The sequence below is a fragment of the Staurois parvus genome, unplaced genomic scaffold, assembly GCF_062004578.1.
Source record: "Staurois parvus isolate SC_StPar_1 unplaced genomic scaffold, SC_StPar_1.0 ptg000099l, whole genome shotgun sequence".
Taxonomy (NCBI): domain Eukaryota; kingdom Metazoa; phylum Chordata; class Amphibia; order Anura; family Ranidae; genus Staurois; species Staurois parvus.
The window spans coordinates 5,204,289-5,216,957 of NW_028317895.1; the positions used below are offsets into that span (position 1 = coordinate 5,204,289).

Sequence of the window (12,669 nt, forward strand, 5' to 3'; positions counted from 1 at the left end):
TTTTTTTTTTTTTTTTACTGGCAAGTGTGAGCACCGATACTTTTGGTCAAGTACTCACCGATACCAAGTACCAATACCTTTGCGGTGCTTCTGGAGCCCATATAAAATAAAGGAGCTCAAATCGCACTGCAAAGAATTGCATACAATTTGACCAGGAATGTGGAGCGATTCCTGTCTGTATCGCATGCAATTTCTCGCACAGCTCCTGTGTGAACCCAGACTTGTCATAGTGTCTTTGCATTTGAATTCACACAGGAGCAGTGCAGGAAACCTCCCTGCATGATGGGTTCCAAATTTCCAGCTCCCAATCCGACTGCAGACATCAGGGACTGCGGTTTGGTCTCCTCCTGCCTCTTCCACAGCTTTGTTCCCCACCTCTCCAGCGGCTTTCTCCCTCCAGCTTTTCAAGCCATCCACTAGACCCCCTCCCCATCCCCCCTGGTCCCGCTGTACCAAATTGGCGTGATCCCCCACTGTCAGACATCAAAAAGCCGCTTCACCAGTCCAGGGATTTAAAACCCCTGTGGCTTAATCTCCTGTGTGTATTGCTCAGCTCATATGGACTACAGGGATTCTAATTGGTCAGCACCCGTCACATGTTGCTGACCAATCAGAAGCCGTCTAGCCCGTACTGTCAGTACTTCGAGGAGAGAAAGCTGCTGCAATTTCAAATCCCCAGACCAGTGAAACGGCTTTTCAGTGTCTGCAGCGATCTCCCGCTATCAATCTGGTACATCCAGACTACACCAGGGATGTATAAGGAGGGGGTCCAGTGGATGTTTTGAACCGCTGGGGAACAATGCCGTTTACCCAAGATAGAACATACACAGGGTAAACCAACAGGTTAATTTTAATTCCAGCACCTTCAGTAACACTTACAATACATACTTTTTATTTTTCCTCCTCCACTGTTGGGTTTAGCCACTGGGAGAAAAGGAAAGCCCTCTGTAAGATATGAATCATTTGAGTCATACCCAAGACAGGGCTTCTGATTACCAATGAGACCATGCTGATTGGATCACTGCTGTCACGTGATCCCCCATATCTGAAAGGGCTGGGTATTTCCTTCCTTTCCCGTCACTGAACATAGTTGCAGAGAAGTAGAGGTTAAGTGTATGTGGGGAGTATATAGAGAACAGAAGCAAACCTGTGCTTTGCTCTTAGCTAATTTAATTGTACTCTTTGCATTTCGTTGCATGGCCTCTTTCACCATATTTGTTCTGTGTTTTTTCTCTTTTCTAGGACTGTTGTGGTAACTGCAGTGATAGTGAAGATGAGCCAACTCGCCTATAGCTTTGCGGGAATTCAAAACAATTGAGTTGAACCGGTTTACAGTTTTGGTTTTTTTTTTTTTTGTTTTTTTTTTGGCACACTTTTATTACTGCACATTTCCCTTCCAGAAAGACATAGTGCTATATGAATTGGACATCAGTTGTCTGCTAAGGGAATTGTGTCAAATATTTTATGTATAAATGGAAATCTATGAATCTAGAAATGTATATTTTCAGCATTTTGCCCTCAGCGGCTTGACTTAACTCCATCCCTTGATGCCATAGGCCAAAGGACTGCACAGGCCTCTCAGGAAGGACTAGCGAAAGGAAACCACACAATATTTCACACTGTCCTTTCTATCTTTGTGCTAAGAGATTTTTTTATTTTTGTTTAAAAATTTTATTTTTTTTTACTTCTATATAGGAATACATAGGGTATTTACCACAGTCCTCACTTCAAACTCCTTTGCGAGTTTAACCTCCTCTTACATATATTATGTTTGTCTTTTCCATGTAATGTAAAGTTAAAAATGGACGTTTAAGTAATCCAGTATGTGAAAAACTACTTTTAAGCATTTAGGTGTGTCATTTCAAGGCAGGTGATTTCATTCTTATTTGGGGCACACTGGTCATTCTGGGTACAACCTTAGAGACTAAGTCATGGTGGTCCTGCAAATGTTGGAAAGGACTTGTTTTATAGGGTGATGGCACACTAGCGCTTTTAAGCTAGCAGGTATGTTGGGGACATATTATTAAGGAGTTAACTGCTACAGACAATCTTCAAAATTTAAAAGGGTCACAGCTTTTTGTCAGTGCTTGTTCAGCCTAAAAAGGTTATGTACTACATGTCCTAGCAGCAACCAATTCAAATTTTATATTTATTTTGCTTTAACTGCTTTAAAATATTAAAAGATTAAATATGATTGGTTTGCTAACTACTCTTTGTACCATGGCAACTGAAAAGGATCAGAAGGTTTAGTTCTGCTTTAATCTGCAGCCATCTTAGCCTGTGTTCTATCTGCAACTGCCATGAGTGCTGCACATGTGGGCAGTTATGACAACAGCCATTTAATGATTTGACAGTTTGGTTGAGAGCACAAGCAAATGTTTTGAAACTGTTTGTTCGATGGCGTTTGTTAAATTGATGGGTTTAGTTCCAATTTAAACTGTTTCAAAAACTGTTACATTCCCTGCTTGTGTTGAGACTGTAACTGCCACATTTGCTTATGCTCTCAACCAAACTGTCAACCCATCAAATGGCTGGTGTCATAACTGATCACATGTACAGCACCATGGCAGTTACAGATCAAACAGACTAACGCAGGCCATAGACGGTTCGTTTATCGCCCGATTTTTCGTCTGAAAAAATGAAACATCGTTCGTTCTGTAAACTGATGTTGCCACCAATGATTTTGAAAATCAGCCATTTTTCATGAATTTTCCAGCATGACCGATAAATGAAATGAGGAGGAACCGCGAAAATCGGCTGATGCCATTGCCCCACTAGCAGTGCGAAAATCGGCCGATTATTCTTTCGGACAAAAAATTGGCCGATAAACGAACCGTCTATGGCCTGCATAAGTTGGCAGCTTCCTTGGCTAAAAAAAAAGAGAGAATGGTTTAGTGCCACTTTAAGCAAACTCTAAGATGGCAGCTTCCTTGGCTGTAAATGATAGGAGAGTTTTTTGTTCCTCTTTATAGGAGAACAACATTACATTTACTAGGAAATTAGTAGCTTACTGTATCCTTTAAAGAGGCATGCCCAAGAAGAAAATTAGCCTTCTATTGTTTATAGGCACCAGGTAGCCATTGCAGAGAGAATAAAAATGGCCAGCAGCCCATCAGGTTAGTTGTGAAAGAGGAAGTTCTGTGCAAGAGGTTAAATGAAATACATTTCCCAGCAAGTTCTGCCATCTAGACAAAGGGTCTTGGTTTAATTCCTGCTTCCAAAATATAATGACAAAGGTCTCAGTTGTGTTTCTAATATATTTGGGAACTCCATGAAACTGTCACGTTGGCTCTGCATAATCTAATGTACTACCACATCTCCATCTGCTAGCTACAGCAACCAGTAAACTTTCTGCAGTGACCAAAATAGTTTATAGGATGCAGAGAACTGCTTTGTAACCTTCTGTAAAGAGGAGACTGTAGCTTAAAGAAAAGTGCATATACTGTACCTAACATATTATGTACATTTTTCTGCTGGTCTTTTTCCATGGCTGAAATGATTTTTCCCAATACATGGGTAAGATCCTCCTGTACAAAGGATTTAGAAATATAAAGTAAGAAAGTGTGATGGGAGCAAAGTGAGCATAGTGTCATTTACTCTCGCCTGTCCAGTCGGTCCATGGAAATGGAGTTCAGAGCGTAAAGCCATCATAGGAACACTGGTCAACTGAGCAGAATTTGCAAGGCAGATTGTGTAGTGCCAAGCAGGACCCACAGGAAAGATCTCTGAAGAAAATTGTCAAATGTAAGTAATACATTTTCACTACAGAGATGGGTACCCACTCAGGAGAAAGCAATTATCTCTACAGATTTAGCCATAGACACTTTTTACATTCCCAAATCTTCAAGCATAATATTTTTAAGCTGAACAGGCTTTTATTATCCCCCCCCCCCCCTAAACTGGACATGTGTATTACATTTCATTGTTGATGCTGCTCTTCAAGCGCCTGTGTGCCACCCCCACAGCCCTGTCCCCTCGATGTCCATGAACTGTACCTTTTTACATTTCTGTTTTCAGGAAAAGTGCATTGAACTGAATTGTCCCTTTTTTTTCTTTCTAATTCATTGAGGAACACAGGATTTCAGAGACTGTTGGGTTATACTGCTGCCTACAGGAGGAATTAAGCAGTAGTATACAAAGAACAAAAACAGTGGCCAGCCCAGTATAATCCCTTCTGCCTCCAGCATGCCTCAGCTTGGTCGCGTAGTGCCAAAAGAATAATCATTTTTACTAATGACCTGAGAAAACGGAAACATTTCCTCTGCTCTGCTGAGAAAGTGTAACATTTTCTATGATTAAGATTTAGTTTTGTTCAGTCAAGATTTGCAAGCTGCCAAGCTGGTCTCTATATGAATCAGTAGCACTAACTTTGAAGACTGTACCCAGACCCCACTGGACTGGAAAATTGTGGGGTCAGTACCCAAAGGTCAGATTACAGTCTGTGCTTTGCATTGCAGACCTGAATGTATTGAGTGCATTATGGGTCCAAAGGCATGGAACAGCCTCAGCTATGGCCCTGTCTCTGAAGACTTCCTTTGTAAGTAGTGCTGTGTGGGTCGAGCACCAAGAGACAACATGTTACTAGGGTCACCAGGGACAATTTGAATGTTACGCTTTTCATCGGTTTAGGTAATCCACTGAGTGGAATGCCGCGCATGCTACTTGCACATTTCTGGCCGTTCAGTATAGAGGAAGCACCTTCCCGCTGCTACTCCTGACTGCAATTGACACATTGATTTAGCCTCCATTTTTCTCTGATGCCCTCACCATCTGGCCATCTTAATCTTTCCTGCTACCAGTAGCTGGTTCGTGAAAGTCCACTGAGCTACGTTGCTTCTACCTGCGGTGCAACATGTCTGATCCAATACAAGTGGGGAATAGTCCCATATCCAAATTGCAACTTCAGTTGCTGACTCTGCCAGCAGACACCATCAGAAGCTCTTAACATACACCCAAGGAGTCAGACTGCCATTACTCCCAGACTTGGAGACCACCAGACTTGAGAGTCAATCTGCTGCTTCTAACAGTGTTGTTCCCAGACTAGACTCAATTACAGTCCCCAAGACTATGAAAACTTTTTTCTGGCACACACATTTTTCATTGTCCTTTTATGGAGACTGGAAGAACCCTGACAAAAGGTGTTCAACCCTCCCAAATGGGTATCGGTCCTATACCCATTCATGGAAGACTTTTGTTATAAATTGGGTGCCCTGCTATGGATCTGGCAGTATTCCACTTTAACAAAGCCCTAACCATCCCTGTGGAGGATGCACCTTATATCAAGGATCCCAATTGCAAGCGATTCCCTTTTTCAAACCTCGCTCTGTCAGGTAGACCCTACTTTTCTACCTGCTCTGGCAATAACACTAGTTTGCCAAACTACAGCTGATTGATTTCTATTCAAGCAGACCCTCTACTTACAGTCTTTGTATTCATCTGTCCTGACAGAAAAAAAACTGGGGATCAACACAGGGGGATTCATCCGTCTTCAGAGATCACAAAGAGTTCCTTTGATTATTCCCAGACTTTAACTTTCAAAACCAAGCCCAAGTCTTTCCCTAAGCCCTTGGAAATGTTTTTTAACTCTTGAAAGTGGGGGGACGCCTGGTTGCCTTTGTGGTTATTTGGACAACAAGCATCTTGATTGCTTGGGAAGGGTGTTCTATGGGCTTCAAGCTAAAACTCCACTCTCTGTCCCCTCTTTTGTTTACTCCTTCCAATTTATCTGTGCCACCACACAGAATGCACTCCATGTAGCTCTTACAGGTTATCTTCAGCAAGGGGTCCTTGCCCCAATACCTGTGGCAGGACAGCTCCAGTGGTTCTACTCCAACCCATTCACAGTTCCTAAATATTTTCATACCCAGAAAGTTGCCATGGAATGCACGAGTCTGTCTGCCTGTTGGAGAGGCTATGACATTCACCTGAAGTTGTTTCAGGACCTGTGTCACAGGTGGGGTCACCAGATGTGGATCTATTGGCCTTCAGGTTCAACAAAAAAACAAACATGTTTTGTCTCCAGGTGCAGAGATCCTCTGGTGGAAATTGTGAATGGGATCAGAACACCCTGATCTATGCCTTTCCTCCTGAAACTCCTTCCAGGTCTGCTCTGCAGGATAAAGATGGAGGCCATGCTGGTGATCTGCATGACCTGTCCAGGCAGATGTGGTACTCCAAATTAAGCAGACTCCTGGCAGATGATCCATGGGTTCTTCCAGATCTTCTGTCCCAAGAACCAAATCAAACCATCCAGCTACATGGACACTGGCTTTGATGGCATGGATGTAGATACAGGTCTTGATGAACAGAGGCATCTCTGAATTGGTTATTTCCATGAAACTTTTACTTTTTCCACAAGGCCTACTATTGCACTTGGAAGGCATACTTTGCTTGGCGTAAGGGAAGAACCTTTAATCTGTGAGATGATACCTGGCTTTACTGTGTTTGTTCCTGAGTACCATCAAGGGCAGGTGTTATTGCTTGCACTCTTGTTCCGGAGACCATTAGCTTCCCCTCTTTAAGTCTTGTGTGAGGTATTTATGATATGGCTCCCCCTGTGCGCTCACCTGTGACTCTGTGGGTTCTGTATTCAGTTCTCATGGCACTTCATAAAAACACACAGATAATCCATTTCCCCGTCACCCACATGGTTGTTTCTTGTTGCCTCTGAAATGCATGTATCTGAGCTGCTGGCTTTTGTTCCCCTTTTCCTTGTCTTACACTGGGACAAGGTAGTGTTGAGGTCTAGAGCCTCCTATCTTCCTAAAGTGGCTTTGTCCTTTTCACCTCAATCAGAACATTCCTCTGTCTGGCACCAGTTCATCAGGTTTCTCTCCATTGCCTGGATGTAGTTGTGTACTTCACTGCCACTGCTTTCATTAGAAAGACTGGCTTTTTCTCTTTATCATCCCTGATGGTCTCTGAAAAGGGCATCAACTTCGTCTACTATTTCTTGATGGCTCAGACAGATCACCTTTCTAGCTTAAAGCAGAAATTCTCTCTGAATCAACATTGACTATTTTTAATCCTTATGCTGGTAACATTTCAGTAGTAAATAGATAGGAAAGCGTATTGTATTTGCTTGTTTTGAACCTTTTTCTTTACATTTCTTCAGTTACTTCCTGCTTTCCATGCCTAGACAAATGATGTAATCCATTCCAGGAGTCTTCAGAAGGGCATGAGGGGTTTTCTCAGCTAAGCACACCCTCATGCCTGAGCGGAGTTTCATGAATCATCTGCCCTTACTCAAGATGGGCACAGCCAGAAATTTTAGGGGGGTGTTTTTCAAAGTGATTTCTCAGCAAAATAAAGTATGGAGAGTTGGATGGATGGGTGAGTTTGCTTTGAATATTAAAAATAGTGTTTTTTTAAAAATAAATTAAATAGCGTTTGTGGTGGTAAGATGCTCTGCTAGAAGAATCTGGTTCCACCCTTTCCTGTTAAGGTGCACTCCAGTAGGTCTGTGCATGATTTCTGAGCTTTTTCACATCAGGCTACGGTTGCCAAGATTCAAAGTTGCCACCTGGTCTTCTTTTTGTTCCCACAAATTTTATAAAGTGGATGCTCAGGCCTTATCTGGCGTGAGCTTTGAGTTAAGGTCCTTTTTAGGCAGCTCTTTAGGCTGCAGGCGGTCCCTGGGTCTGTTAGTGTTTTGTTGCTCTTGCCCACCCTGCTGTTGGACTACTTTTGAATGTTCAAACATTATTTGAAATCCTGTGTCCCTCAATCAGCAAGAATGAAAATGAGATTTTATACTTACCATAAAATCCATTTCTTGAATTTAATTGATGGTCACAGGTTCCATCCATCTTCATGGTTATGCTCGTGATACTGCTTTTCCACTAAACTGAAACATGCTGGGAGTAGGAGGGGGATTATACCTTTCTGGAAACTACTTTTTGTTTTTCCAGTGTCCAAAACTTCCTGTAGGCAACAGTATAGCCCAACAGTCTAATTTACTGTGCCCCTCAATGAATTTCAAAAAATACATTTTACGGTAAGTACAAAATTCCCATTTTAATGTGTAGCAAAACAGTGAAGCACAAATCACTCATAAAAATGTCAGATATAAAATTTCCACCCGTAAAATGTCTGTTTTACAGAAAAACATAAAGTAGCATGGCTCCGGGGAGCCTGACTGGTGCCTAACACCATGCCTGTCCTTCCAGCAGGCTGGAGGGAAGAACTGGCTCATAAGTGAGCAGGATTAATAAATCTCCTCTTCTGCTCCCAGAGGACAGCTGCCTGGATGCCTTTGTACTTGTATTGTCATAGCACTACTACCTAACTGCACTGCTGCAATGTCACCAAAATGCCTGGATATTTTGTTTCTCCTTTGTAACATGTCTGTTGATTTTATACATTTTTGTTTTCTAAAAAAGAAAAAAAAAAACATTTCTTGTATTCTGTGTGAATTTCTGAAATCAACAAGATGCCAGAGTTTGTGGATTATTTGGACAGAAAATATCTACATGAAGTGCAGCTGATTGCAGTTTTATTTTTTATGTAAAGTCATGCATGTGAAACAGTTTCAATGAAAAATGCCTTGCAAGGCTGCCATCTAGTGGTTACTTTGTAGTATGTCTATAAGGCTCATTTGCAAAATTACATTAACCCTATGACTATAAGGCTCATTTGCAAAATTACATTAACCCTGTTGTAAGATGTCCACATCTAAACTAGGACTACATGTGCAATTTTTCTTGTGTTATAGATTGGAGAATTGTTACCTATGTGACAGTGGCTCCTTACGAAACCTACACAGTAACACCGTATACAGGCATGTATAGTTTGTACCCCGGCACACAGAGCCATAGACAGACACAGGTATAAACTATGCTGTGGGTTGGTGCAATCAAAAATATTGTCAATACAACAGGAATTGACATAGTTATTGTTACATCCCTACATTTCCTCGCTCACATAAAAGATTGCTAAACCTAAAAGGACAGAGTTACATAATGTGAAATAGCCATGCACAACATGCATAGAGAAGTATCCGCATCAATGTGGAACAGGAGATTTAACTTTTTACCTACCTTACCTCTAGGAAAAAAAAACAAATAAAATTATGTTTACTATGGAAGCAGTAAAATATCAGATTTGTGTTTTGATACATTATTTGCCATGTTCATTTTATATTCTGTTGTATTAAATACATGAAAGTGCTGTATCTTTGCTTAGGTTAAGTTTTCACAGATAATTTGGAGCTATTGAGAGATTTAATCACGGGTTGGCAATTGCCTTTTTTTCAGCATTCAATCAATATCAATCTAGCACTTACGAAAATAATTGTCAACCTGTAGTTAAATCTAGGCATAGAGACTTAATTGCCCAGGTAGCTCCAGACAGAAGATTTAATGCTTAGCTGCATGAAGTTTAGGCTAGGGCTTCCTAAGTAATTTTCAGTAGGTCAGCGTACTAAAATCTCATTAGATTAATCTTTTTGTTTATATTACATTACTCTAATGTAAGATGCTACACAAGAGATTTTCAGCAGTGCAATTGGAACAATTAATCTCCTACGATTGCAGAATGCTGAAGTCTAATGATGTAGCAGAAACAATGAGCAACTGAAGTCTTTTCTCCTCTATAGATTTTTATAACCGTAGAAGGTTAACCACTTCAGCTCTTGCAGCCCTATACCTGTTATAATCCAGAGCAAGATAACAAAGTGATACATAGGTTTTTTTTTTTTTATTAAAGCTCATTCAGATGGTAGATTAGTACTGCCCCCATGCAGATCTGCTGGAAGATGCCTATGCATCCACCTCGGAGCTGTGTGCAGGCAGCCCATAGAAGTGGATGCACTAGCATGGACAAATCTTGTGTCAAAGTTTGACATGTGGGCAGGAGCAGGTGCACAGAACTGAACAAAGAGCCTCTGAATGAGCCCTTAGGACAAACAAGCCATTCTTTTGGTAATATTGTCTTTCAAAAATTATTTTATATGCAATCTGTAACTCGTACATATTTTTAGACATTTTAAAAACACACTTTTTTTTCTACTTTGACAACTGTGGGTTTAAAAAGTAGTGCTACTGTAGCTACACACAAAGAGTAATAAAGGTTTAGTAGTGCACCCTTTCCCTGGAAGATCTCAAGACTGTAACCCTCCCCCAAGGATATAAACAGTAATCACCCAAAAAATACAACCCTTTTTTTTTTTTCTTCTATTTTTAACATGTAAGGTTGTTTTAACTGGTGTATGTAGATTGAAATGCACCCTTTTGATCTGCAGATGAATGAAACCGAGTAGATACAAAAGTAACCTATTTATACTTTGTATCTCTTAGTGCCAGTTCACATGTATGCGCATTGGATGTGGTTTGAACTGCATCCAATCTGCATGACATGTGAAATAACATTGCTTCCTATGGTGCCTGTTCACATATGTCTGGTGCAGTGGCGGTGCGGATTCAGTGCGGTTTGAAAAAGAGTTCTGTACGATTTCTGAGCAGTGGCTTCAGGTTCAGGTGTAGATTACAGGCTATTGACTTCTATGGGAACCGTTTCTAAACCGCATGTGTGAACAGGATAAAATCCTAACTGAATGTTGTCCTGAACCTGATCTAAACTGGACATGATCCGCTGAACAACTACTGTGTTAATTATCTGTGAAACTTGAGCTTTAAGCCACACTACATGTGTGTAAATCAGCTCTAAATCATGCTACTGAATATTTTATAAATACTGAACAGAGGATCTGTTTTTGACATCAGTGGCTGGAGTCAGCTGCTGTATGTTTGCACCAACTCCTGGCTGTATAAATACTGATCAGAGGGTCTGTTTTTGACATCAGTGGCTGGAGTCAGCTGCTGTATTTCTGCACCAAGTCCTGGCTGTAATTTTGACAACCAGGAATTGCCAGTAAGACAGTAGGGGTGGGATGGGCAGGGCCTTGTGTAGTTCAGTGAAGTTTTTTTGGGGTGTACACAGGGACGGACTGACAACTCATGGGGCCCCCGGGCAGTAGGGGATCATGGGGCCCCTGTGTCCTTGCCCAAACTCAAAAAAGCCTATGAAAAAGGTACCAGGGGCATCTCATGGGGCCCCCTACTGACCCTGGGTCCTTGGGCAGTGCCCGAGTTTCCAAATGGTCAGTCTGCCCCTGGGCGTACAAAGCACTTCTAAGGTACAAGACTGGTTAACCATTTAACTGTCTCTAATATGAGTTACCCATTCAAGTATACCCCATTAGACTGATCTCATAGGACTAACCTTTCTAATAAGCTCACAACAATCTCCTCAGTAACATTACATGGAAAACAAATTTAAACCAAAAGATTTTTCCACTTTGCAAGGTTAAAAAGTGGCCATGTACCCTTAGCCTTTGCTCCTTGTTGGTAAAGATCTAATTTACAACAAACTGAAACCTGTATTATGCAACTGATGCCATAGCCAACTATACATATTATTCCTGCACTTCTTCAAAATGAATAGCTGAGACATAACTACATCATATTTAAAATTTCATGATGTGGCATTGATTACAAGAGAACATCTGAAAGTGATCACTTCTTTTGTGGAGTTGCATCTTCATTAACATAGCATAGACAAATCAGCAAATATTCTGCTGTCTAGATTTTATGTAATAAGTTAATAATGTAACAATATTTGGGGGGGGGGGGGGGGTGGGAGTATACTTCACTAAATCCATTTAGAGTGCTTTAACACCTGGAACTTATTTAAAAGAGAACATGTTGTGTGAAAATGGCTTAATTTATGCTTCTGACAGTGTAAACTGGGATTATGTGCATAATTTCATAGCTCAGCATTGCCAGGAATGCTCTTAAACTTTTTGAAGGGATAACTTAGATGGAAACATGGTACATTGCACACGGATAATGAGACCTTCCACTAAAGAGTGGTTTAAAAAGGACTGTAATGTCAGCTCAAAAACTGGGTTTTAACTTCTTTTCTCTGTTTTTTTTTAGTTGGCCCTATAAAGTTTTTATACAGGTGCATGGGATAACACCAACATAGACAAGAGGATTTGCACATGAATTGGTATTAGCAGGATGACATAAACAAAGTGGCTTTTTTTCCACTTTTCCCATTTAGGGAAAGCAACAAGTTCTCTTGAAAACCAACCTGCTCTGCTGCTCCTACTTTTTGTGTCTTTTCATGCTTACCAACCTGTTAGCCAATTCTAGTGTTAGATGGTTTCAGTCTGCATCAGAGCTTACACAGAGTTAATATCTCTCCCACACCAACCATGTGATGAATCCTAATGATTGGCCACTTATGCAGCAAGCAGGGCATCATGGGAAAAGGGGGAATAGTCCTGTCAGATGCACCACTTATTTAAATGCACCAGGTTATTGGCCAGGATCCTAACAGAGGACAGGCTAGCCTGAATAGGCAAAATAACAGGTTTACTTTACCCTCAACATTTTGGTCCTCTACATTTTAAAAACTGGATGATGCTGTATATTCCACTGTGTCCCAAATCACCCACAATATAATTACATTATTCCATACCTTTTAGATTAATTTCCAATTGGGTTGTAATTTGCTGAATTATTTTCTTTTGTTTATATGACATCAGAATATTATACAGTGCTGTAATTAGGGATGTTGAAGGTGTTCATTCACTGTGGTTAATAAACTCATCCTAGAGATAAAAAATACTGTTTAGAAGAATGGATGTTTTTCAGCGTAGCATCA

At 40.9% G+C, this 12,669-nt stretch overlaps 1 protein-coding gene across 1 annotated transcript in view; it reads left to right on the forward strand.

The window, feature by feature from the left end:
- GRK6 (G protein-coupled receptor kinase 6) overlaps positions 1–9,099 on the forward strand; it is a 94,686-nt gene extending 85,587 nt beyond the window's left edge. The window contains exon 16 of the mRNA XM_089671127.1: positions 1,243–9,099. Within this exon, the coding sequence (XP_089527253.1) occupies positions 1,243–1,293 (51 nt within the window). The 3' untranslated portion in view covers positions 1,294–9,099. The remainder of the gene's footprint in view (positions 1–1,242) is intronic.
- The last annotated feature ends 3,570 nt before the right edge of the window (positions 9,100–12,669 follow it).